We start from the raw sequence: 27,895 nt of genomic DNA on the forward strand, positions 1-27,895 counted from the left end.
AATAAAATACCTAGGAATAAACCTACCTAGGGAGACAAAAGACCTGTATGCAGAAAACTATAAGACACTGATGAAAGAAATTAAAGATGATACCAACAGATGGAGAGATATACCATGTTCTTGGATTGGAAGAATCAACATTGTGAAAATGACTATACTACCCAAAGCAATCTACAGATTCAAGGCAATCCCTATCAAATTACCAATGGCATTTTTTACAGAACTAGAACAAAAAATCTTAAAATTTGTATGGAGACACAAAAGATTCCAAATAGCCAAAGCGACCTTGAGGGAAAAAAACGGAGCTGGAGGAATCAGATTCCCTGACTTCAGACTGTACTACAAAGCTACAGTCATCAAGACAATATGGTACTGGCACAAAAACAGAAATATAGATCAATGGAACAGGATAGAAAGCCCAGAGAGAAACCCACACACATATGGTCACCTTATCTGTGATAAAGGAGGGAAGGATATACAGTGGAGAAAAGACAGCCTCTTCAATAAGTGGTGCTGGGAAAACTGGACAGCTACATGTAAAAGTATGAAATTAGAACACTCCCTAACACCACACACAAAAATAAACTCAAAATGGGTGAAAGACCTAAATGTAAGGCCAGACACTATCAAACTCTTAGAGGAAAACATAGGCAGAACACTCTATGGCATAAATCACAGCAGGATCCTGTTGGACCCATCTCCTAGAGAAATGCAAATAAAAACAAAAAAAAACAAATGGGACCTAATGAAACTTAAAAGCTTTTGCACAGCAAAGGATATGCCGATGCAGGGGACACGGGTTCGTGCCCCGGTCCGGGCAGATCCCACATGCTGTGGAGCGGCTGGGCCTGTGGGCCATGGCCGCTGAGCCTGGGTGTCTGGAGCCTGTGCTCCGCAACGGGAGAGGCCACAGCAGTGAGAGGCCCACATACTGCAAAAAAAATAAAATAAAATAAACAAGCGGGACCTAGGAAACTTAAAAGCTTTTGTACAGCAAAGGAAACTACAAACAAGACGAAAAGAGAACCCTCAGAATGGGAGAAAGTATTTGCAAACAAATCAATGGACAAAGGATATATCTCCAAAATATATAAACAGCTCATGCTACTCAATATTAAAAAAGCACACAACCCAATCCAAAAATGGCAGAAGACCTAAATAGACATTTCTCCAGAGAAGACATACAGATGGCCAAGAAGCACAAGAAAAGCTGCTCAACATTAGTAATTATTAGAGAAATGCAAATCAAAACTACAATGAGGTATCACCTCACACCAGTTAGAATGGGCATCAACAGAAAACCTACAGACAACAAATACTGGAGAGGGTGTGGAGAAAAGGGAACCCTCTTGCACTGTTGGTGGGAATGTAAATTGATACAGGCACTATGGAGAACAGTATGGAGGTTCCTTAAAAAACTAAAAATAGAATTATCATATGATCCAGCAATCCCACTACTGAGCATATACCCAGGGAAAACCATAATTCAAAAAGACACATGCACCCCAATGTTCATTGCAGCACTATTTACAATAGCCAGGTCATGGAAGCAACCTAAGTGTCCATCGACAGATGAATGGATAAATAAGATGTGGTACATATATACAATGCAATATTACTCAGCTATAAAAAGGAACGAAATTGGGTCATTTGTTGAGACGTGGATGGATCTAGAGATCCATCTGTCATACAGAGTGAAGTAAGTCAGAGAGAGAAAAACAAATATCGTATATTAATGCATATATGGGGAACCTAGAAAAATGGTACAGATGAACCGGTTTGCAGGGCAGAAATTGAGACACAGAGGTAGAGAAGAAACGTATGGACACCAAGGGGGGAAAGTAGTGGGGGAGGGTGGTGGTGGTGTGATGAATTGGGAGAGTGGGATTGACATATATACACTAATATGTATAAAATAGGTAACTAATAAGAAAGAATCTGCTGTATTAAAAAAAGTTTTGCCAATAAAAAAATATAAATTAAAAAAATAAATGTTTTCAGCTTCAAAAAAAAAAGCACTTCCTGTCAAAAACAGAAAACTATTCTTTTTTTTTTTTTTTTTTTTGCGGTACGCGGGCCTCTCACTGTTGTGGCCTCTCCCGTGGACTCTCAACCACTGCGCCACCAGGGAAGCCTATTCTATTTTTTTAACTTAAGTTTGAGTTAGATTTACCTATTCCTAGCCTTTTGAGAGAACACACACTTTTTGTAAATTATTGTCATCAAGCTGGCCAATAATGTCATTACCCCTCTGCTAATGCCTGACACACAGTAAGTACTCAGTAAATACAAGGAAGAGAGAGCAGCTATGAAAGAATGACCCCTAGTATTTCTCTAATACCCCTAGAAAATTCTGGACTCTAAGTGGCTCATGCAAAATAATCTAGTACGTCAATTCTAGAGAAGGTGGGAAGAGAGCAGCAGCTAAAGTTCCGACCCTGGTGCAGACTGCCTGGATTCACATTGGGCCTCACCACCTGCTGGCTGTGTAAACGCATTTCTAAACATCTCAATACCTCCGTTTCTCCATGGGTAAATGGGACAAATAACCTTACCTACCTGGAAGGATTGTTACAAGGATTGAATAAGTTAATCTTTGCAAAGCACTTGGAGTAACGCCTGGTACTTTGTAGGGAGACAGCAACCACAGAGTAATGTGAGTGGAGACACTATAAATTTATAGGGTGTAGCTTTACAGAGAGAGAAATGTATGTATATATGAAGTAATTATTAGTAAGGGGATTAGCTACTAAAGAAAACAGGAATAGCAGGTACTGGGATGGCTATTACTAGAGCTTGAGGCAGAGGAAAGAACAAGTTTGCGAGCACTCCCTGCCCCACCCATCCCTGCCCCCAAGGCTGAGACTCTGACCTTGTGAGGCAGGGTTGTCCCTGTGGCCCCAGTAGAGGCCAAGAAGCCCCCTGAAGTACTGGCAAGGGAGAAGCCCCGTCCCCCAGGGCACTGGAGAACCGAGGAACTTTCCCCGGAGGAGCTGGCCGACTCACCAGGGGGCCACCTGCAGGGGTGCCACGGAACCCACTGGGAATCCTGCTGGGGCGCCAGCAAAACTTTCCAGGAAGTTTCCTGCAGGAGTGTTGTTGAATTATCTGGGGAGCCAGCCAGGAGAACCACGGGACGGGAAGCTGCTGCTGCTGAAACTTGGGCCCGTTGGGGTTCCCATATCCCAACCAAGCACTCGCTGCAGGAGCAAGAACACAGGGACACTCACGGAACCAGGAAAGAGCCCCCTCCTGCTGCAGTGTCCCTCCAGTGACAAAGCCAGCTGGCTAAAGGGAAGTGCGCAGCTCCAGGACCACAGCAGGGCAGTGAAGAGTAGATTGGAACCAAGAGGCAAAGAGTTGATACCTGGCATACCCTTAGAAAGCACTAGAACAGTATTTGATAAATGAATCTAAAACAAATAAACAGTATTTGATAAATAGCTATGAGGCACACAAATTTTCTCAGTCTTGGCTAGCTCATCTCTGGGAGGAATGTCAAGCTCCTATAAGAAGGGGCCTAAAATAGTGCTTAAAGGCCTGGACTCGAGGAAGATGACATACACGTGAACCCTGCCCTTGCCTCGTACTAGATGCAAGGCAGCTTACCAAACCCCTCTGTGCTTCAGTTTCTCCATCTGAAAAATGGGGATAATAATAATATACCTACATTATAGGGCTGCTGTATTAAATAAGTTAACATATAAAGGGCTTAGAAGGGCACATCTTAGTTTTTATTAGATAGTTGCTTGGTTAGAACAGCAAACGAAAATGTTTCTAATATTATACCCAAACCAGAAATGTTTAGTGAGAGCTAACAGGATCGAATTCTTTAATGGGCAGGTCTGAGACATCCTTCCTTTAGTATCATCCTCCCCCTCAATTCCCAGGGTTCCACTCCTGCCTGTGATTGACAGCTCTAATGTTCTCTTACTCATCCACACCCCCCAATTAGGAGAAATAGTTACCAGTATTTTGCTCAGGTTAAGTCACCCAGCTAATGTAATGGTTCTCAACTGGGGGTAATCGATTTTGTGTCCACCCCCCAACCCCAGGAGACATCTGGAAAAGTCTGGAGACATTTTGATAGTCACACTGGGGCAGGGATGCAGCTCAATATGCTACAGTGCACAGTACAGTCGTCCTCAATACAGAATTATCCACTCCAAAATGCCAATACTGTCACGGTTGAAAAACCTTGATCTGGAGGGTCCAGGGGCTTTGGAAGAAAGAAAACAGAAACGGTGGACGAGCAGAGACATTGTGCCTTGTTCCTCCAGCTACGCTGGGCTCCTGGTTGGTTCAGCCTATGTCATCAAATCCAGACTGTCTGGCCCACAGCTGGAGTCTAAATGTACAATTTCTGATGTCCTTGGGCTATTCATGTCATCTACATAGAAGCTGGGTTTCCACATCTTCCAAACCAAGGAATTAGGGCATAAGTTCTTGAAAGAGCTGCTATTGAAGCAGAATGTCCAAATTTTTAAGAAATCTTGGCAGAAGGAAGGAATATTTGTCTTTTTCCAACTTTAGCAAACCTTTCCAACTTTTTCCAATCTCTTTCTTTCCATAAAGTGCTGTTTAAAACAAGTTTCTCTTCTAAGCTTCAGGCCCTCAGATTCATTCCTGTAAGCTGAGCACAATTTTACTAAGGTAATGAAGGTTTTAGGGTAAAAGAGAATGAGAAGCAACATTATAAAATGAAAAGTTGTTAAATAAACAAGTAGGACAGAATATTGGTTGACAGTTACTGTAAAATTGTGTTTGTCTTAGCCACAGCTTACATCAGGAAGTGTCTAGCCAGCAAATATGAAATGTGTATGGGCTGTCTGAGGCAACACATGTGAACAAAGAAAAATTAGCTTTTCTGTAACAATATAAACCATGTGTAGCTCATGACGTTGACAGGACTGTAAGTGAAAACGGTTCTTTGGCTGCTTCACCAACCAAATTCCGTGGATATGAAATTCTGAAAACAGCTGGAAACCAATCTTTTTTTTCTGTTACTTATTCATGATGTTTCCTTTTCTGGCTGTACTACATGCTTGAAATCCTGCATTTGATTTCATCTGAGTGAAAACTGCAGCCCTCTACTAAGAATCACTCATCCACTCCTCACTGGCTGAGGAATTCAGCAACTTGTTGACAGTTTCCAAGGGAGAGTTTCAGCATATGGGAAGATGACAGTATTTTCCATAATTAAAAAGTTCCTGGTTAACTTAGGAATACACATATGTAAATCATTTTAAAATAGTTTTCATTTGCTATAGTAAAAGCTCTTTCCCTTCATTTTATTAAGTTCATATTTTCTACTTAGTTTCTAACCAACGTCCTACCAAACGTAGATTAAAGCTGTTCAAAGGGATTGCAGGTATAAATAAGGCAGTCCTTTACAAGGCACCTCATATTCGTATAAATGTTAGCATTTTTCCCTTTACTCAACAATTTACTACCACAAGTTTTTGTGCGCATTCAAAGTGTTATTTAAATAAAAATTCTTCTATGAACAATTTCTCAGGAAAAGCCAAATATGCTTGTACATTAATTCCTTCTTTAGAAATCAAAGTATAGTTGATAATCGTTACACTGTATTTAACCATAGATTGGGAAGTGAATCAACAACTTTTTCAATGTTAGCACTCGCTAAGGAAGCACTAGGATTCAGCCTGTGAATGAAAAAGAAATTGCATCAGCAAGTCTAGCAGGGGCAGTAAAGCAGGAGGAGAGGGGCCAGACTGCTTTTTTCCTTTCTCAGAAGTCAGGCAGTATCTGTCTGACCTCTCTGGGGTCTCATGAGCCATGTCTCTGAATTACTTTAAACAACTTGACAAGTTAAATAACTGTTACGGTCATCACTAATGGTAATTGTGGCCATTAGTACCAATCACCAAATTAAGGGATTTCCGCCAGCATCTCCTTTGTTCTGACAGGATAAATTTTGCAAGGTCGGAAATCAGTTTCTGCGCCCCCAAAAGACCGCTACCAGATACAGTTTATAAAATAATTGGGGGAGGGGACGTTGCCCTGTCAGCAATTTACCGGAGGCCTACTGTGTACCAGGCATTGCAAGTACAGAGGTGGCAGTCACTCTCTAGTAGAAGTCAGACACGTGATCTACCACCATAATACCTTCCTGTTCAAAAACTTTAAATATTAAACAAATCCACAATTTGACATCTACTTCCTCCCTCTGGCTTTTCCTTTGATCAGTGCCGCTGTGGCATTCTGTGAAATTAGATTATGTGGCTAAAATGTGTGTGTGGAGGGGCGGTCATTACTGTACAGCCTTTACGTTACTGAACCTCATTTTCTCAATCTCTAAAGGACTGGAAAAGACTACCTTTATTATGTTGTTCTGAAACTAAAAAGCAAACTGAACACAGTGAAATAAAATATATGAAAATACTTCATAAACTAACATAAAGCAATATTGAAACAAAAACTTATTATTATTATTTAAAAATACAAATGAAACAATTCCTACCGCCAGCCTTAGCCTCTCCACCTTATAATTAACCAGTTTTAATCAGGGCAAACCAGTTTTCAACACAGATTACCTGGAAGGGCATAGTCAATTGTCTTTTTCTATATGAGCAATACCTAAATACTCTACTCACCATTCAGAATTTCTGTTGCGTCCTCTGATCCAACAACTGCACAAACCTACTTGTCCAAAGTAATGACACTGAATCACTGTTTATAAAGCATGCTTTCCTTTTAAAAAATTTTTATTTTCCAGGAAGACCAATGGGTTCTGATGAGTTACCAACTCTTATGTTTACAGAGTCTGGTATTAGGAAAAATGTGTCTTCATGCAAAATGAACCTAATCCCCAGGGAACCACACCCAAATAATGTTCAAGTTACGGGAGCATTCTGAAATTGATTTTGACTCCTGATACCCATAAGGGATGGTTTGTCCCTTTCCACCTCAGCTGAACCATGGCCCAATAGTTATTCCAAAAAATCTCCTCTTATAAAGGCCAAATGTGCTCAATAGACGTCCCTTAAACTACTTGATGCAAAGAAATGCAGGCTGTTGACTGAATCAACCATGATTAACCTTCAACATGTTTTCTTTCCAGACAAATGTTTATTATGTGTAAGATACACGTCTATTAGTATAAAATTTTCTTACATGAATCAGCAATTCAAAATGTTGCAGATCAAGCAATACCAATAATATCCTAAACGGAAGTTCTCAAAACTCACTGCGGTCTTTAATTTTCAGAAGACCCGGATTCTATGTAATAGTATTTTTCAAGGTGACTGAGTATTTTATATATTCCCCAGGGGAATATCATTCATGAATCTTTAGTTTTAAATATTCACTTTTTCTAGCCAAATAAACCACTTATTTTAAAAAGTCTGCTGGTATTTGGATAGCTATCCAAAATCAGTTTAACGATTTCATACATTAACTAGACAAGAAAGCAATTTTGTGAGCTGAAATAGATAACCTATATAAACGAACAAGCTTTCAAACTACTAAAGGGCTCCAAGGCTTAAAAATAAGTACAGTCACAGAAAAATGTCACTTTTTACTGAAAGGTTTTTTTTATTTTGTAAAAAGTAATGTTTTGAGTATATTTACTTTACTCTTTTAAACCAGTACACGTACAATGATAAGCACTGAGTAAAAAGTACCCTGCTTTATGAACTTATTTTTAACACACTGACGGCATACTGCTCACTGAAGATAGAAATATGTGATCCAATTATAAAACATAACATGTACGTGTAAACACATACAACTGAAGAGTTGTGAAAAAATAGAAGATTAATCAAAATACTCTGTTTTAAAATATTAAATTCAAGTTATGTGGAAATTTTATGCATAAAAAATCATATTGTATAATCAGAATAACTCTTTAATGGTCATTTCTGAAAAAAAATATTAACTTTAGTTAAAAAGTTAAACTTTTCTCTTCAAAGTACTTTCAAAACTTCACTACTCAAATGAAAAATAAAATATGTTAGCAATTCATTCCATGACATGTTATACAGTTCTTATTCCAAGAAATCTTCTTGCAAGGTATAAATAAATCTGCTAACGGAAAAGAGTAAGAAAAGCCAATCTAGGAAAGAAAATTGTTCCATTAAGTGAGAGTCAAAGTGTGATCTCAAATTATTGTCTTTTTTCCCCCTCCCCATCATTTCTTTTCATGCTACCTTTGGAGACTGAGAGTGCCCTGCAGGGAGTTCACCTTGATCTACATTTTCTCTCAAATCTCCCCCCATCTGGGACATAGCACAGGGAGGCACTAATATTACCCTCTCTATTTCATCAGACTGAAAGCTAAGCCCAAACCTCACTCCTATCTCTGGGCTGCAATGAGTAACATTAAATAAGTGCCTAAAATCTATAATTATTTCAGCAACAAAGTGGACTTGCTAGGGATGATTTCACTCTACTGTTTTGTTGCCTTAATACCAATTAAACATTAAAAAAAAAAAGCCCACACACATTAAAAAACCTGAAATTAAAACCATCCCTAGACAAATAATTTAAACTTTGGGAAAATGAGAAGTAAATATAGGCCCAACCACTTACAGTCTCTCTCCTCCATTCCCACTTCACACAATTCACCCTAAATAGAAAGAAACAAGTTTTCATCCCGACTGCACCGGGAAAGAGTGCCGCTTATTTGTATTAAACGGGTTGTAAGCTTGGAGAGGCAAACGGGACACCCTGAGTCCGTTTCCATCAATCGGTCTGGCCCTGCCCGTTCTCAGTCCGCGCGCCCAGGGCGCTGGGGGCGTCGGGGGTCGGCTCTGAGGGCCCCGCCGGCCTGGCCGCGGTGCAGGCGGGCGGGGAAGGCCCCGCAGCGCACAAGGGAGTCCGCTTCAGTTTTATCACTCGGTGCGGGGTGGCCTTTTTGTCGGAGAGCAGAACCTTAGTTGGAGGTGGGTGCGTGGCCCCGTTCTCAGCACCCCCGGTCCCGTGGGCAGCCTGGGAATACCCGGGCAGGCCTGTGCCCACCGGGGACGGGCCTTTCGACAGTGCAGAGCGCTGAGCTGCCCTTCCTCCTGCAGCCGGGTTCACGGATGCCCGGGACCAGGGCTGCGGGGCACTGGCCGGAAGAACCCTGACGGAAGCCGAGTTCTTGACTTTAATTTGCGTGCTGGTGGAAGGCCCCAAAAATCGGACTGGCTTAGGACCAGTCTTACAGTTCACGCCTTCTTCTTCCTCTTCATTGGGCGCTATCAGTCGCCTGTAAATAGAGAAGCAGGTTCTTGTCAACCAGCTGGTCCTGTAAACCAGCATTTACAGGTTTAGTAACTAATGAAAACGTCTCCAAAGTCTACCTTCAGGGTGAATAAAAAGGTTTTCGTCAAGAATTTGAGCCAAGAGGTATCAACCTACCTCATCTCTCATCTCCCACCAAGGTCAATAAGTAAATTAGCAAGTTTACAAAAGATTGTTTCAACTGGAACACACTCTTTCAAACTCACACATAATGTTAATACCAGCAAGTTAAAATTTGGAGCGTTACACTGGAATTACACAACACATCACTCAGTTCTCACAAATTCTGATGTGATCCAGAGGATAACCAGGAGTATCCCAAGTTGTTTTTCCCAGAATAGCAGTTTCAAGAGATTTACTGAGGAAAAAAGGGTTTCACAAATAAACTTGAGAAATGCTACTGCATATTTTATTCTCCTCCTAAAGCTTGAAACTCTATATTAACAAATTAAAGATTCTATAGTAAAGACACCTGTTTAGCTTTGTTGAATCCATATTTCCCAAACACTCTGTAATGCACCCTTTGGCACCCAGTAAAATTAGCATGCTATGGAACACATTTTGGGAACTGCTAGAATAGTCGAACTCATGGTACAGTTACATGTTTTTTGAATTCGAGAAGTATTGGACAAACCTTCAAAGATTCCTCAGCTGAGCTGCCATTCACTATAAAAAGCCTGAAGTGGAAACACTGTTTTACCTTATTTATTTTTTATTCATTTTGTTTAAACTAAAACAAACAAACATAAAAGAGTTCACCCATTTCTCCCACTGCCCACCCCCACCTCTGGCAACTACCAATCAGTTCCCTGTTTTTTTGCTTTGGATTTTGTTTGTTTGTTGTTTGTTTTTAAGATTCCACATAAAAGACAGCTCATATGGTATTTGTCTTTCTCTGTCTGACCTACTTTACTTAGCATAATATCCTCAAGGTCCATATATATACACACATACCACAATTTCTTTATACCATCATCCATCAATGGACCCTTAGGTTGTTTTTATATCTTGGCTATTGTAAATAATGCTTCAATGAACATGGGGGTACATATATCTTTATGAGTTAGTGTTTTTGCTTTCTTTGGATAGACACCCAGAAGTAGAATTGCTGGATCATATGTTAGTCCTACTTAGAATTTTTTGAAGAACTTTCATATTGTTTTCCATAGTGGCTGCACCAATTTACATTCCCACTAACAGTGCACAACGGTTCCTTTTTTTCCACATCCTTGCCAACATTTATTTCCTGTCTTTTTGATGACAGTCATTCTAACAAGCGTGAGGTGATATCTCATTGTGGTTTTGATTTGCATTTCCCTGATGATTAATGATGTTGAGCATCTTTTCATGTACCCATTGGTCATCTATATGTCTTCTTTGGAAAAATGTTTATTCAGATCTTCTGTCCATTTTTGAATCAGATTGTTTGTTTTTCTGCTATTGAGCTGTATGAGTTCTTTATATATTTTGGATATTAGCCCCTTATCAGATATATGATTTGCAAATATTTTCTACCATCCAGTCGTTTGCCTTTTCATTTTGTTGATGGTTTCCTTTGCTGTGTAGAAGCTTTTTTAGTTTGATGTAGTCCCACTTGTTTATTTTTGCTTCTGTTGCTTTTCATGTCAGATTAAAAGATCATCACTAAGACCTATGTCAAGGAGCTTACCACCTATTTTTTCTTCTAGGAGTTTTATGGTTTACATTCAAGTCTTTAATCCATTTTGAGTTAATTTTTGTGTAGTATGGTGTAAGATAGTGGTCCAGTTTCATTCTTTTGCATGTGGATATCCAATTTTCCCAACACCGTTTACTGAAGACACCTCTCCCCATCGTATATTTTTGGCTCCTTTGTTGTAAATCTGTTGGCCTATATGTATGGGTTTATTTCTGTTCTCTCTCTTCTGTTCCACTGATCTGTGTGTCTGTTTTTATGCCAATACCATACCATTTAAATTACTATAGGTTTGTAATATAGTTTGAAATCAGGGAGCATGATGCCTTCAGCTTTGTTCTTCTTTCTCAAGATTGCTTTGGCTATTTAGGGTCTTTTGTGGTTCCATACATATTTTAGGATTGTTCGTCCTACTTCTGTGAACAACGTCATTGGAATTTTGATAGGGATTGCACTGAATCTGTATATTGCTTTGGGTAATACAGGCATCTTAATAATATTCATTCTTCCAATTCATGAACAGGGACTATTTTTCCATTTATTTGTGTCTTCTTCAATTGCTTTCATTACCATCTTACAGTTTTCAACATACAGGTTTTTTATTACCTCCTTGGTTAAATTTATTCCTAGGCATTTTATTCTTTTTGATGCAACCATAAACTGGATTTTCTTAATTTCTCTTTCTGATAGTTCATTATTAGCATATAGAAATGCAACAGATTTTTGTGTATTGATTTTATTAGTTCTAACAGTTTTTTGATGGAGTATTTAGGGTTTTCTATATATAATATCATGTCATCTGCAAATAGTGACAGTTTTACTTCTTCCTTTCCAATATGGATATTTTAAATTTATTTTTCTTGCCTAATTGCTCTGGGTGGGACTTCCAATACTATGTTTAGTAAAAGTAGTGAGAGTGGAGGTCCTTATCTTGTTCCTGATCTTAGAGGAAATGCTTTGAGCTTCTCACCACTGAGTATGTTTGCTGTAGGCTTGTCATATAAGACTTTATTATGTTGAGGTACATCCTCACTATACCTGCTCTGTTGAGAATTTTTATCATAAATGGATGCTGAATTTTGTCAAATACCTTTTCTGCGTCTATTGAGATGATCATATGATTTTTTTTTTTTTTTTGTGGTATGCGAGCCTTCCTCTGCTGTGGCCTCTCCCGTTGCAGAGCACAGGCTCCGGACGTGCAGGCCCAGCGGCCATGGCTCACGGGCCCAGCCGCTCCGCGGCACGTGGGATCCTCCCAGACCGGGGCGCGAACCCGGTTCCCCTGCATCGGCAGGCGGACGCGCAACCACTGCGCCACCAGGGAAGCCCGATCATATGATTTTTGATATGATATAAAAACCATGTGATAGATTGTTTCCAGTTCAAGATGACAACATAGGAAGATCCTGAACTCACCTCCTCCCATGGACACACTGAGTTTACAGCTATATATGGAACAATTTCCTCTTAAATAAAACCTAAAGGCCAGCTGAGTGACAACCACATATTGGGCAAATGAGAAGAAAACAACATTGAAGCAGGTAGGAGAAGCTGGAACACTTGTCATAAACCCGTCCCCCAATGCAGTAATCCGCAACCAGGAAGAAAGTCAAAACCTGCATCTTCTCCCTGAGGAGGGAAAGATTCAAACCCCACATTGGGCTCCCCAGTTTTTAAGACATGCACTTGAGAGATGAGCCCCCAAAACATTTAACTTTGAAAATCAACAGGGTTCAAGTCCCGAGGCCCAGACTACAGCAAACTGATAAACAGCTCTTCAAGGGTCCACATGCTCAGATTCACCCACCCCAGGGCCCAGTTCAAAGGCGGCCAATTGCACCCAGACTTAAATAGTAAAGTAGCTCACCTGCTGATAGAAAAGTGCTGGCCTGAGGGGCAGGCGTCTAATTTAACACACACATCTAGAAGCCTGCTGGAACACTCTCTGGGAATGAAGACTAGCAGGTACCATCTTCATGCTCTCCCTTTCCTGTGCTCCAGAGCACCAGTATTTCCTGGAAGAGAGCTTTTACACTCGTCTGGAACCCTCACTTTTTATGGCTCTTAGCCAGGGGACACCTCCTGATTGCCTGGCTCTGGAGGCCAGTGGAGTTTGCATTCCTGGACCCATGGGACTGTAACAATTGGTGTTACCCAGAAAGGAGCTCATAGCCTTGTCTGTTACCCCAATTTTTGCAAATGCTGCCAAGAGACACCTCTACATTGCATGGTTCTGGTGGCCAGTAGGGCTTATGCTTGTGGGTCCCACAGGACTGTAACCAATGGAGAAAGAGTTCTTAAACAGCTACCACCCCAGGACACAACAAGAGGCAACAGACCCCGAAGCTCAGTCTTTCCGTGAAGGAGGTCTGTTAGCTGATCATCATGACTGCAGCCTGAGGGGCAGACTTCTAATTAAACACGCATCTAGGGGCTGACTATAATCTTTCCCAGAGACCTCACAGGGTGGGTTCTATCTTCACACCCACCTTCTGCCACACTCCAAAGTGCCAGTGTCTCCTGAAGGGGAAATTTACATGCATCTGGTGCCCTGGTTTTTGTATTTGCCACCCACAGCATGCCCCTTGATCCCTTGATCCCCTGGCTCTGGCGGCTGGTGGGGCTTGCATTCCAGAGTCCCATGGGACTATGGCAATCAGAGAGATGGTTCCTGACAGGCTAACATCTACAGGACACTGCACAGACAACAGACTGAGGAACATCCCCCAGTCTTTCTGCAAAGGAGGCCTCTTTGCTTGTCCTAGTGCTTCAGCCTGAGGGGCAGGCCTCAGGTTTGGCACACATGTATTGCCAAACAGAGCTGCTCTCAAGGAACATAGGCTGTGAATGCCATCTTGGTGCTCTCTCTCTCTCTGCCTTGTTCCAGCTCCTCAGAATCCTTCTGAAAAGAGCTTATACACTCAGCTGGAGCCCCGATTTTTGCAGCTGCCACCAAGGGGACACCTTCAGATTGCCTGGCTCTGTTGGCCAGCAGAGCTTACACTTGCAGTCCCACAGGACTGTATATATTTGTAAAGCTCTAAAAGCTGCTGCCTGAGGGTCTGGCTTCCAAGCAGCCTCAATCTAGGTGATGAGATTCTCCCCTCTGGGACACTGACAGGTCTTGGCTCATCCTCAACTACTGGGAGCTATTAAACATATAATATGCTGCTTGGACAATTGCAAAGGTTTGAGAGTCAACTAAGAGCTGGGGCAGGGCCAAACAATAAGGTTCATTCTCTGCACAAGGCTACTGTACTCTTTTAAGGCTACAGTAGTTTCATCTACTGTATAGAAACCAACACAGAGAGTCAAGTAAAATGAAGAAACTGAGGAATATGTTCCAAATGAAAGAACAAGATAAAACCTCAGGAAAAAACCTTAATTAAACATAGATAAGTAATTTAGCTGAGAAGGAGTTCAATAATGGTCTTAAAAATGCTCACCAAACTGGGGAGAAGAATGAATGAACACAGTGAGAACTTCAACAAAGAGATGAAAAATATAAGAAAGTACCAAATAGAAGTCACAGAGTTGTAGAATACAATAACTGAACTGATAAACACACTAGAGGGGTTCAACAGCAGACCAGATAAAGCAGAAGAAAGGATCAGTCAACTCAAAGGCAGGGCAGTGGAATTCACCCAATCAGAGCAGGAATAAAGAAAAAGAATGGAAAAAAAGTGAAGATAATTTAAGGGACTTATGGGACAACATCAAATGGACTAACATTCACATTATAGGGCTCCCAGAAGAAGAGAGAGAGAAAGGAGAAGAAATCTTATTCGAATAAATAATAGCTGAAAACTATATAGCTGAGAAAGGAAAGAGACATCCAGATCCAGGAAGTCCAGAGAATTCCAAAAAAGATGAACCCAAAGAGACCCACACTAAGACACATTATAATTAAAATGTCAAAAGTGAAAGACAGGGGCTTCCCTGGTGGCGCAGTGGTTGCGCGTCCGCCTGCCGATGCAGGGGAACCGGGTTCGCGCCCCGGTCTGGGAGGATCCCACATGCCGTGGAGCGGCTGGGCCCGTGAGCCATGGCCGCTGAGCCTGCGCGTCCGGAGCCTGTGCTCCGCAACGGGAGAGGCCGCAGCAGAGGGAGGCCCGCATACCAAAAAAAAAAAAAAAAAAAAAAGTGAAAGACAAGGAGAAAATCTTAAAAACAGCACGAGAAAAATAACTTGTTATATACAAAGGAACCCCCATAAGACCATCAGGAGATTTTCAGCAGAAATTTTGCAGGTCAGAAAGGAGTGGCATGATATATTCAAAGTAGTAAAAGAAAAAAATCCAACCAAGAATACTCTACCCAGCAAAATTACCATTCAGAATTGAAGGAATAATAAAAGAGTTTTCCAAACAAAAGCTAAAGGAGTTCATCACCACTAAACTGGCCTTACAAGAAATGTTAAAGGGACTTCTTTACACTGAAAAGAAAGGGCACCAATTAGTAACAACACATATGAAAGAATAAATCTCACTGGAAAGGTAAATACATAGTAAAGGTAGTATATTAATCACTTATAAAGCTAGTATAAAGGTTAAAAGAAAAAAGTAATAAAAATAACTATGATTACAATAATTAGTTATGGAATACACAATATAAAAAAGATGTAAAATATGACACCAAAAATCTAAAACGTGGCAGGGGATAGTATAATGTTGAGCTTTACAATGGAATCAAACTTAAGTTGTTATCAACTTAAAATAGACTGTTATAGATATAAGTTGTTATATGTAAGCCTCATGGTAACCACAAAGCAAAAACTTATAGTAAATACACAAAAGATAAAGAGAAAGGAATATAATCATACCACTAAAGAAAGTCATCAAACCATAAAGGAAGAAAGCAGGAGAAGAAAGGAACAGAGAGGAACTATAAAAACAATCAGAAAACAATCAACAAAATGGAAATAAGTACATACCTATCAATAATTACTTTAAATGCAAATGGACTAAATTCACAGAGTGGCTGAATAGATCAAAAAATAAGACCCATCTATATGCTGCCCACAAAAGACTCACTTAAGTGTAAGGACACACACAGATTGAAAGTGAAGGGATGGGAAAAGATATTCCATGCAAACCAAAAGAAAGCTGGAGTAGCTATACTTATATCAGATAAAATAGACTTTAAAACAAAGACTGTAATAAGAGACAAAAAAGGGCATTACATAATCTTAAAAAGGTCAATCCAACAAGAGGATATAACATTTGTAAATATTAATGCATCCAAAATAGGAGCACCTAAAAAATAAGGCAAATATTAACAGAACTAAAGGAAGAAACAGAAAGCAATACGATAATAGTGGGGAACTTCAATACCCCACTTACATCAATAGATAGATCCTACAGATAGAAAATCAATAAGGAAACATTGGTCTTAAATGACATGTTAGGCCAGATGGACTTAATAGATATTTACAGAACATTCCATCCAAAAATAACATAGTACACAATCTTCTCAGGTGCACATGGAACATTTTCCATGATAGATCATGTGTCAGGCCACAATACAAGTCTCAGTAAGTTTAAGACAACTGAAATCATATCAAGCTCCTTTTCTGACCACAATGGTATGAAACTAGAAATTAATTACACAAAGAAAACTGGAAAATTCACAAATATATAGAGATTAAACAACATGTTACTGAACAACCAATGAGTCAAAGAAGAAATCAAAAGAGAAATCAAAAAATACCTTGAGACAAATAAAAATGGAAATGTAGCACACCAAAATTTGTGGGATGCAGTGAAAGCAGTTCTAAGAGAGTTCATAGCAATGTTTACCTCAAGAAATAGGATAAATCTCAAATAAACAACCTAACTTTACACCTCAAGGAACTAGAAAAAGATCAAACAAAAGTTAGTAGAAGGAAGGAAATAACAAAGATTAGAATAGAAATGAATGAAATAGAGACTAAAAAGACAATAGGAAAGATCAATAAAACAGCTGATTTTTTGAAAAGATAAACAAAACTGACAAACCTTTAGCTAGATTCACCAAGAAAAAAAGAGAGAACTCAAAATCAGAAATGAAAGAGGAGATGTTGAAACTGATACCATAGATATACAAAGGATAATAAGAGGCTCCTATGAACAATTATATGCCAACAAATTGGACAACCTAGAAGAAATGGATTAATTCCTAAAAACATACAACCTACCAAGACTAAATCATGATGAAATAGAAAATCTGAACAGACCAATGACTACTAAGGAGATTGAACTCTCCTAACAAACAAAAGTTCAGGACCAGACAGCTTCACTGTTGAATTCTACCAAACCAATTCTTCAAAGAATTAATACTAGTCCCTCTCAAACACTTCCAAAAAATAAAAGAGGAGGGAACTCTCAAATTCATTAAGGCCAGCAGTACCCTGATACCAAAACCAGACAAGGATGCCACAAGAAAATTACACACCAATATCTCTGATGAACATAAATGCAAAAAATCCTCAAAAAAATACTAGCAAACTGAATTCAACAATGCATTAAAAGGAACACACATGATGATTTACTCCAGGGAAGCAAGGATGGTTCAACATCCACAAATCAGTCAATATGATACACTATACCAACAAAATGAAGGGAAAAATCACATGGAACATTATTTTAAATGACCTTAAAACTGTCAAACTGTCAAGAAACCACTGTCAAAAACCTGCCTGCTCCTTCCACTGCTTCCATCAGTTTCACTTCAAGAAGATCACCTTCTGAACATGTGTAATGGCAATCCTCCAAGTCTTCTCCCTCTGACTCAGCACTGTTGTGTTTTCAGAGGCAAATATAAGATACTGAACTCTGATTTTTGGAAATGGGATCATAACAGCATAGTGATTTGAAATATAATATAATATATTCAACATCAAAACTCTTCTGAACATAACTAAAATTTCGTAGGCGAGAAATGGTTCTTTGGGACCTCACAAGTGCTTCTAAGTCATCGTTACCTGGTCCATGAATCAAAAATGATGCTTAATAAAATCCCAGAGGAAAAAGACAACTAACACAGAGGAGAGTTTCCATAAAACCATTTCTTCTTGCTTTATATTTTGTACACATCTTCTACTGGACTCTAGTCCAAGGTTGCTCCACCTGAGCACTATTGCCATTTGGGATTCAACAATTCTTTGTCATGGGGGGCTGCCCTCTGCATTCTAGGACGTTTAGAAGCAACCCTGGCCTCTACCCTCTGGATGCCAGCAACATCCCCCACCTGACAGTGTCTCCAAACGTTACCAAATATATCCCCTGGGGAACAAAACTGCCCCCAATGGAGAACTACTGCTCTAGACCCAAATAATATTTGCTAACTATAAGTTCGAACACCAAAATAAATAATGATAATAAAATGAGAGACTTTAAGCAAAAAGATCTGTTTTAACAAATGATTTACTACTAAAAACTGAATAAAATTCTCTGCACCTCTGTGAAAGATCCAGAGGGCAAAAGTAAGAAAGCAGTCTGAAATTTCATATGGGCACTGAACCAAACTCTAGAATAGATGATCAAGAAATCAGAATGTCTGAAAGTCATGAATACTACCCAGACAATGAAAATGAAATATAATTTTAAATGTATTTAAACCACAGTGAAAGACACAGATGTGGAGTGAATTCAGTGCTAATGATTTCAAAGAACAAAAGATAATACTACTAAATAAAAATGTTATTTGTGGTAACAGGAAGGAGAAAGGGATTCAGAATAAATCACAGGAAATTTCAAATATTAAGTCTAATAAATTTCTTGACTATTGCCAGTAAAGTCTGGGATTTCACTTTAGTGGAGAAAAATACTTACCACAGCATTCCCACTGTGTCCAGTAGTATTTTTAAAATCATACCCCCCCAAAAAGAACATACCATATAACTCAGTTTTAAAGAATTACTTCCACTTTTTACATAGTTCTGGTAACTTTGCATTTAATTTTTTTTTTTGGCCATGCCACATGGCTTGTGGGATTTTAGTTCCCCGACCAGGGATTGAACCCGGGCCCTCGGCAGTGAGAGCGCAGATTCCTAATCACTGACTGCAGGGTATTCCCTCAAGATTTACCTTTTGGGGCTTCCCTGGTGATGCAGTGGTTGAGAATCCACCTGCCAATGCAGGGAACACAGGTTCGAGCCCTGGTCCTGGAAGATCCCACACGCTGTGGAGCAACTAGGCCCGTGCGCCACAACTACTGAGCCTGCGCTCTAGAGCCCGGGAGCCACAACTACTGAGCCCGTGTGCCACAACTACTGAAGCCCGCACGCCTAGAGCCTGTGCTCCGCAACAAGAGAAGCCACCACAGAGAAGCCTGTACACCACAACGAAGAGTAGCCCCCGCTCACTGCAACTAGAGAAAGCCCGCACTCAGCAACGAAGACCCAATGCAGCCAAAAATAAATAAATAAATAAAGATTTATACTTTGATGGTAAGGCAGAATATTCACCTAGGTGATTAATAAGCTCAATGAGGTCAAGAACCATTATTCACTCCCCCATAGAGGCAGTAAAAATATAGGTCATAGATTAATTTTTTAAAAAATCAACAAAGAACAGATAACCTCTTTCGAATTGGGGCCATGTGACGCAGGCTTCCATGTAAAGGCCGCTCTTCCAGGGTCCAACATTCTATCAGTTCATGAGGCACCCGCCAGTAGCTAACACCTGGAAGATAAAAAGACAATTTAGAGAACCACTGTCCACTGCCAAAGGCTCAGCAACACTTTTGTATAAGACCGGTCAGAAAAAGTTTAAGGTTCATGACTCCCATTTGATGAAGAGAAGTATAAGCAGGAAGTGCTCCCAAGAAGAGCCAGGGCAATAGTGGCACAGCTCATGACCCGGGTCCAGAAAGAGCTGGCTACCAGCCGCCCCAGCTCTGCCACTGATAACCAGAGGTCGTTATACAGACCTTGGGCAACTGAGTGTATGCTGGTTAAGGGCACAGGCACTGGAGCCAAAACTGCCTGGGGCTGGATCTCATTTCTGTCATTCACTAATCATATCACCTTGGGAAAATGTTCTCATCTGTGAAATGATGACAATAATAGTACATACCTTGCTGCGATGATTAAAGGAGAAAATAAAAACAAAATGCCTAGAACAGGGCCTGGCACACACTTAGCACTCAAGAGATGTTAGGTGCCTTTATTATAAGTCATAGTATTAGTAGTAATGTGAAAGGATCGGACAGTAGGGGTTCTAACACTTGCCCTGTCTACCTCACTAGGTTGCTGCAATCATCCAATCAGATAAATTTTGTGAACCACTCTGTAAGAGGCAACCACTATATGAGTATGAGGTATCAATACCTTATAGGCATCTTTTCAAACAAGAATAATCTGTGTTAATGTGGCAGGCCAAGATTCCAGTCAAATTCACTTAATTTTTAAATCTGATACCTTTCTTTGTTTAAATTTATTCTATTGAAGTATAGGTGATTTACAATGTTGTGTTAATTTCTGCTGTAGAGCAAAGTGATTCAGTTATACATAAATACATATTTTTTCATATTCTTTTCCATTATGGTTTATCACAGGATATTGAATACAGTTCCCTGTGCTATACAATAGGACCTTGTTGTTTATCCATTCTATATATAATAGTCTGATATGTTTCTGATTGAAAGCTGAAAATGTAGTCCTTTTTTAAAAAAATTTATTTATTTTTGGCTGTGTTGGGTCTTCATTGCTGTGCACGGGCTTTCTGTGATTGCAGCGAGCGGCGGCTGCTCTTCGTTGTGCTGCGCAGGCTTATCAGTACGGTGGCTTCTCTTGTTGTGGAGCGCGGGTTGCAGTAGTTGTGGCACGTGGGCTCAGTAGTTGTGGCTCGCGGGCTCTAGAGCGCAGGCTCAGTAGTTGTGGCACACGGGCTTAGTTGCTCTGCGGCATGTGGGATCTTCCCAGACCAGGGAACGAACCTGTGTCCCCTGCATTGGCAGGCGGATTCTTAACCACTGCGCCACCAGGGAAGTCCCTGAAAATGTATTCTTATGAAGCTTACAAACCTTATGCTAAGTGAAAGAAGCCAGACACAAAAGGTTATATATTGTATGATTCCATTTATATAAATATCCAGAATACACAAATCCACTGAGACAGAGAGCAGACTGGTAGTTGCCAGAGGCTGAGGGGAGAGGGGAATGCAGAGTAACTGCTTAATGGATACTGGGTTTCCTTTTGGGGTGACAGAAGTGTTTTGGAACTAAATAGAGGTGCTGGTTACACACACTGTTAATGTAGCAAATGTATACTGTAATTAATTCTATGTTGTGTGAATTTCACCTCATTTTTTAAAAAAAGAACCACAAAAATTATACATAGACACATTAAAAAAGGCTTAAAGAATGATGCTGAATAAAAACTGCTTGGTATTAAAAACAACAGTAACCTTTAAGTCCCAAGAAGGAACTTGGTGTCTTCTTTTTTAATCATTAAAGGGCTAGTAATAACAACTTAGCAAGCTGGGCACATAAATTATTATATATAATAGACATGTCCAAATACTCGAAGTCTATGGACCTCATTTAAAGACAACAACTTTCTAGAACTGCTTGATCATACTCCCAAACCTACTTATGCTACAAAAACATCACCAAATCTCATCCATTAAGTTTTTATTTTTAAGTCAGGTTTATTGAGATATAATTTACATAAAATAAAATTCACTCTTTTTAAGTACACTGAGTTTTGCAGATGTATACAGTCATGTAACTATGGCCACAATCAAGATACAGAACATTTCTATCATCCCCCAAAAGTTCCCTCCTACCCTTCTACAGTTGATGCCCTGCCCTCGATTCCTTAGTTTTGCCTTTTCCAAAGTATCATATAAATGGAATCATACACCACATAGCCTTTTGGGTCTGGCTTCTTTACCATGATGTTTTCAAGATTCATCCATGTTGATATATGTATCAATAATCATCTCTTTTTATTTCTGAGAATTCCATTAAATGGATATACGGCAATTTGTTTTTAAGACTTTCATTTTTTTCCTGCCTATAATTCACATTCATTGTACAAAACTTGGAAAATATAGAAAAGTATACACACACACAAAAAAATCACTTCTAATCCTAAAACTAGGAATCATGGCTCATGACATTTTGATGTATCTCATTCCAGTCTTTTTTCTATTCGTATGATATGCACATAATTGAAAACATATTATATTTGTTTCCTGCTTTTGACCATTTCTTACTTTATCATGGGCACTCATCAACGTAAAAAGTTATTCAAAATAATTTTATTTTATTTTATTTTATCATTATTATTTTTTCAGCCACGCAGCATGCGGGATCTTAGTTCCCCAGCCAGGGATCGAAACTATGTCCCCTGCAGTGGATGCATGGAGTCCTAAACAACAGACTGCCCAGGAATTCCCTCAAAATAATTTTAATAGCTATACCCATCTATAACCTGTGGATGTGACAATATGTATGTATTTAACCCTGTATTATAGACATTTAGATTGCTTTTATTTTTTCCCTATTATGAATAATGTTTAGTTGAACATCTCTGTTCATAAGCCTTTGTCTGCATTTGATTTATGTCTTTTTTTGTTTGTTTTTTGTTTTGTTTTTTTGCGGTACATGGGCGTCTCACTGTTGTGGCCTCTCCCGTTGTGGAGCACAGGCTCCGGAAGCGCAGGCTCAGCAGCCATGGCTCACGGGCCCAGCCGCTCCGTGGCGTATGGGATCTTCCCGGACCGGGGCACAAACCCACGTCCCCTGCATCGGCAGGCAGACTCTCAAACACCGCACCACCAGGGAAGCCCTTGATTATGTCTTTAAGGTAGATTTCTAGAAGTAGAATTATTGGCTCAAGGAATATGAACAATTTTGATGCTATTGATACGTACTGATAAATTATTTCCAAAAAAAGTAATATGAATTTTATTCCTGCCAAGAATTCATGAGATCTTTACTAATCTGGTATATAAAAAAATAGTTCTCATTTAATGTATAGTTCATTGATAATGAGTTTGAACCTCTGCCATATTTATTTCCTTTTCTGGGAATTTTATGGCCATGAACGTTATACATTTATCTGTAGTAGGGTTGAGCTGGTTTTCTAATCAATTTAAATAAACCCTCTTTATTATAAGGATAATCTTTGTCTAGTTAATGCAACACTTTTATCCAAGTTTTTTATTAGTTTCTAAATTTTATTTATAATGTTTTATGTTTTAAAGTTAATACATTAAATATTATGTAATCAAATTTCTTTGTCTTTACGTTTTATTTTAAGCTTATAATTTCTTTCCCTATTAAGAAATCAGTTATTTGCTTATATTTCATTATAATCTATAATAGTTTCATTTTTCATTCATAAATCTACCTGGGATTATTTTCATAAATGATGCGAGGTTAAAGTTCTGTTTTTCTCCCAAGCATATTTCTCAAATAATCTATCCTTTTTAATTGGTATTTAATGCTTTCTTATCACATAGTAATTTCATTCTTATAAATTTAATGGATTTTACTCCTGATCTCTGCATCTATTGTTGTACCAGAAAGACATAGTTTTATTAGTATAGAGCTACATATAGTATTTTTACCATCAAACAGAGTTAAACTCATCCCTCTAATGACTTCTACTTCCCAAAATGTTTTTGGGTATTTCACCTGTTTATTCTTTTCTTTTTAATTAAATTTATTTTTATTTTATTTATTTTATTTTTGGCTGCATTGGGTCTTCGTTGCTGCACACGGGCTTTCTCTAGTTGCGGCGAGCGGGGGCTACTCTTCGTTGCCGTGCGCGGGCTTCTCATTGCGGTGGCTTCTCTTGTTGCGGAGCACGGGCTCTAGGCACGCGGGCTTCAGTAGTTGTGGCTCACGGGCTCTAGAGTGCAGGCTCAATAGTTGTGGCACACGGGCTTAGTTGCTCCGTGGCATGTGGGATCTTCCCAGACCAGGGCTCAAACCCGTGTCCCCTGCATTGGCAGGCGGATTCTTAACCACTGAGCCACCAGAGAAGCCCCAGAAACTCTTTTTAAATTGAACTAAATAAGCATAACTAACAAAAGTGTATTTTAGGTTACTGTATTATAGATTATTAATAATATCTAGCAACTCATGGGGTTTAAAAATTTGTAAGTAAACTGCCCCAGTGTTACTATAAGGTGACAACTACCTGGACCCACACCAAAAACATTTTCTCAAAAAAAGAAATGCTGTATTTGAACTTGCTTTGTCTTATTAAGGAAAATTCTACCTTCTGCCATGAAATGAAAGAATTGTACTGTACCTTTTCCTTCCCAGGCATCAAAGGCATCCATCATTTTCTTCAATTCTGCTACTGAATAATAGCTCCAAATATACTGAACATTATTTCCTGCCTCCCTAGAAATATTACAAAAGGTAATGAAAATATACTACCTAGGTATGAATGTGTATACATATATACAGCTAATAGACACTCAATAAGTGCTTGTTAACTAAGGAAAAAAAATATGTAGGTAATGAGTAGTTGTTCTTCTGTGATCCTTAAACATATATATATGTATATATATATATATTCTATATACAACATACTAGATGAGTATAATATACTATACTTACGTACTAACCTACATATTATCTCTTTTTACTGTGGTAAAGTATTTGTTAATTCCACAATATAAACTGTGCAGACAAATCAACAAATCCTTAAAATAAGTTTTCTTAAAAAAATCACCTAACTCCAGTAAAGTTAGAAAAGGTTCAACTTTGACTAAAACTTTCCTAGCACTATGTCAGGCACTTATATCATATACAAACATCCCTGCCTGTAAAGAATTCAGAAAATGATAACACATTAATTATCTAAACAGCAAGCTCATGTGGTCGTGCATTGGTCCCTGACATGTGACCCAATCCAATCTCTCAGAGAATTTAAAAAAAATTTTTGCTAAGTGAATTGACTAGTATAAATGAGATTACAGGGAAAATATTAACAGAATAACCCTCAAGAATTTAACATGTTCAAGACATAGAATTTTAAAGTTGGGAGGGACCAGATGAAAAGTCTTTCAGCACTTCTCAAACCAGGACACCAAGACAACAGGCCAGTCCTGGGTCCCTCAGTGGGCCTGCTGACTTCTAGGCCAGGCTTCTGTCCCTGGACTGTAGTGGAGGGGAGATACCCAGGCATGTGGCTTTTCTTTTCTTTCTTTCTTTTCTCTTTTTATAATGCCTCTCAGGGGATTCTGATGACCACTCCCAGTTGAGAACTACTGTACTAGACCAAGTAGATGGCCTATTGCTTATACAGATGTGAAATGGTCTGAATTACAACTTCCTCATGAAACAGGCCTATCTCAAGTGCTATGAGATTCACTCTGTCTGTTGAGAGGTACTGGCTTCTTTCCTAGTCAACCACATATTCCATTCAATAACACCTCTTAGAAGAGATCAAGACTTTATTTTGTTCCTTTTCATATTTAAACGCAGACATACCTTTTAAAAATGCTTTTACTGTGAATTCTTCCTCCCAGCTGCTTATCAATTGCATCTGTTCCATCAGTTTTTGTGGAATATACACCAATAATTCTACTCTCACAGCTTGCACCAGATGTGTTAAGATAGTGGAGAACCCAAACTGTTGGTTTATTGCAAACTAAACCATACGAATCACAGAAGTCTGTTAAAGCCTGGGGCAAAAAAATATATAAAATTTGAATTTAATTCTGGAGTAAAGTAAAAATGAATTTGCTCTATTACTTTCATGTAAAGCTGTAATTTCAGCTGGTCATAAGGGAAATAAAAAGATTATATATCTCAGCCTACTGTTTATGCCTTTAAAAACCAAACCATTTGTTGAATTTGGGGTATTGGGGGAGGTGAGGCAAATCACCACCCAAAAACCCAAAACCTTTTCAGCTAGAGAATCTTTTTCCACATGGAAATTATGTTTTACTTCCTCTTCCTTTAGACTCACTATCAACATCATTTTAAAACCTTTATATAATAAGTAAAAGTTAAAATCCTTTCTTTTCCCCCCGATTTTCCATTTGACTCAATCTTCCTTTTACCTCCTACTGACTTGCCCCATGGTTGATGCTTATTCTTAACTCCAAATCCAATCATGGATTAACCAGATTAACTTGTTCTTTTACACTGAAAGATATGAATATATGAACTTGATATATACTGTCTGAACTCATTGGCATTTATCCACCTATTCACTCAATCACTTGAATACTAAGTACCTATGTGTGAATACTAAGCACTGTCTAAGGCCTTGGAGACATAATGGTGAGCAGGAGACAGGGTCCCTCCTTGAGTTTATAGCTGATGTAGAAGACAGACATTAAATAAGCCATCAGCACACAGTGTAAGAAGTGCTACCAGGTAAGCCTATGAGGTGCTAAGGGGCACAGAGGAAGAGGGCTTCACCCAGTGGAGTGGTACAGGCCTTCCCTGAGAGAAGCGGCATTATTGCTGTGAGCTCTCTGAGGACAGGCACTCTTTTCTGTTTTGTTTTGTATCCCAAGTGCCTAGGAAAGTACCTGATACAAAGGTGATGCTTAATATTTACTGACTCAGTGAAGGAAAAGAGGACCCTAACATGTGTTGCATTTTCATTTAATATTGCCATCTAACTCCTGTATTGGTTTTTATCTTCACTTGCACATCTATGAAAATCACCAACAACATTATAAACCATTCAAGGGCAAAAACTGCAGGTCATATTTCTTTGTGTCCCACACAGTCCCTAGAACAGGGTCTTATATGTCAAAAACATTTGAAATAAATAGGAGTTGGCTGGCAGAATGAATGTTCACATGCTGTGTCTGTTGTGCATACAAACCAAGAATGAAAGACTATATAGGTGAATGTTAATCTGTCCCAACTTTCCAGTTAGGCTTTTTTAGCCCCACTCTGCAGATATGGCAAACAGCACCAAAAGACTGTTCGACAACTCAGTTTATAAATAATTCCAATAGCAGAACCCATACAACCATGCAAATTCCCGAAGGGGATCTGGAACCAAATCAACTTTCTCTTCATGCTGCACTCCTAATAACCATACTGTCAGCTTGCTCTCCTAAACACTGACATCCAACTCAAAGAATTCAAACCAATTCAGACCACTTTTCACCATGAACAATTATCTAGGAAAAATATTTTTCTTAGATGCTCAAAAGTGCTAATTAATAGCAAATATAATACTTATCAATAAGACAAAAACAGATGAAGCTGTTCAAGTCATGTAAAGACATTTCAAATGTGATTTAAAACAGAAGCATCTTAAAAAAAGATTTACTGATCTCAAGGTGAACTAATCAAACTAATGTTTTAACTTAGTAACAAACTGCTACACTCACTAGATAAGGTTAGGGATTTTATACACTCTTTTATTTATCATGACCATCCTTTTAAAATATCATTTCAGTAAATGAATTAATCCCACTATACTCTCACATACTATAGTACTGCTCTTAATTTAAGAAGAACTTCAAGAGCAGAAGAGTTCTATTAAAAAAAGCCATCAAAAAGTGTTAAACCTTCAATAAGGAATAAAAACTCCATAAACTTTTGAGTGGCGTGGTAATACACTTTCCTAGAATACAATTTTGGCCTTAAAAAATGAGTAGTGGTAATTAAGAAACATGTCTTCAAAAACTGTATGAAGTAACAACATGCTACTAAATAACCAAGAGATCACTGAAGAAATCAAAGAGGAAATCAGAAAATACCTAGAGAAAAATGACAATAAAAACACGATGATCCAAAACCTATGGGATGCAGCAAAAGCAGTTCTAAGAAGGAAGTTTATAGCAGTACAATCCTACCTGAAGAAACAACAAACATCTCAAATAAACAATCTAACCTTGCACCTAAAGAACTAGAGAAAGAAGAACAAACAAAACCCAAAGTTAGTAGAAGGAAAGAAATCATAAAGATCAGAGCAGAAATAAATGAAATAGAAACAAAGAAAACAACAGCAAAGATCAATAAAACTAAAAGCTGGTTCTTTGAGAAGAT

The 27,895-nt window shown here is 38.9% G+C and overlaps 1 protein-coding gene across 1 annotated transcript in view; it reads right to left on the minus strand.

Moving 5' to 3' along the window:
- Positions 1-7,533: 7,533 nt before the first annotated feature.
- KCTD18 (potassium channel tetramerization domain containing 18) overlaps positions 7,534-27,895 on the minus strand; it is a 28,402-nt gene continuing 8,040 nt past the window's right edge. Inside the window, exons 4-7 of the mRNA XM_007113461.3 lie at positions 25,364-25,557; positions 24,174-24,268; positions 19,485-19,587; positions 7,534-9,214 (exon numbers count right to left, since the gene is read on the minus strand). Coding sequence (XP_007113523.2) covers positions 8,707-9,214; positions 19,485-19,587; positions 24,174-24,268; positions 25,364-25,557 — 900 coding nt within the window. The 3' untranslated portion in view covers positions 7,534-8,706. The remainder of the gene's footprint in view (positions 9,215-19,484; positions 19,588-24,173; positions 24,269-25,363; positions 25,558-27,895) is intronic.

This window comes from Physeter macrocephalus, chromosome 2, assembly GCF_002837175.3.
Source record: "Physeter macrocephalus isolate SW-GA chromosome 2, ASM283717v5, whole genome shotgun sequence".
NCBI classification, from domain to species: domain Eukaryota; kingdom Metazoa; phylum Chordata; class Mammalia; order Artiodactyla; family Physeteridae; genus Physeter; species Physeter macrocephalus.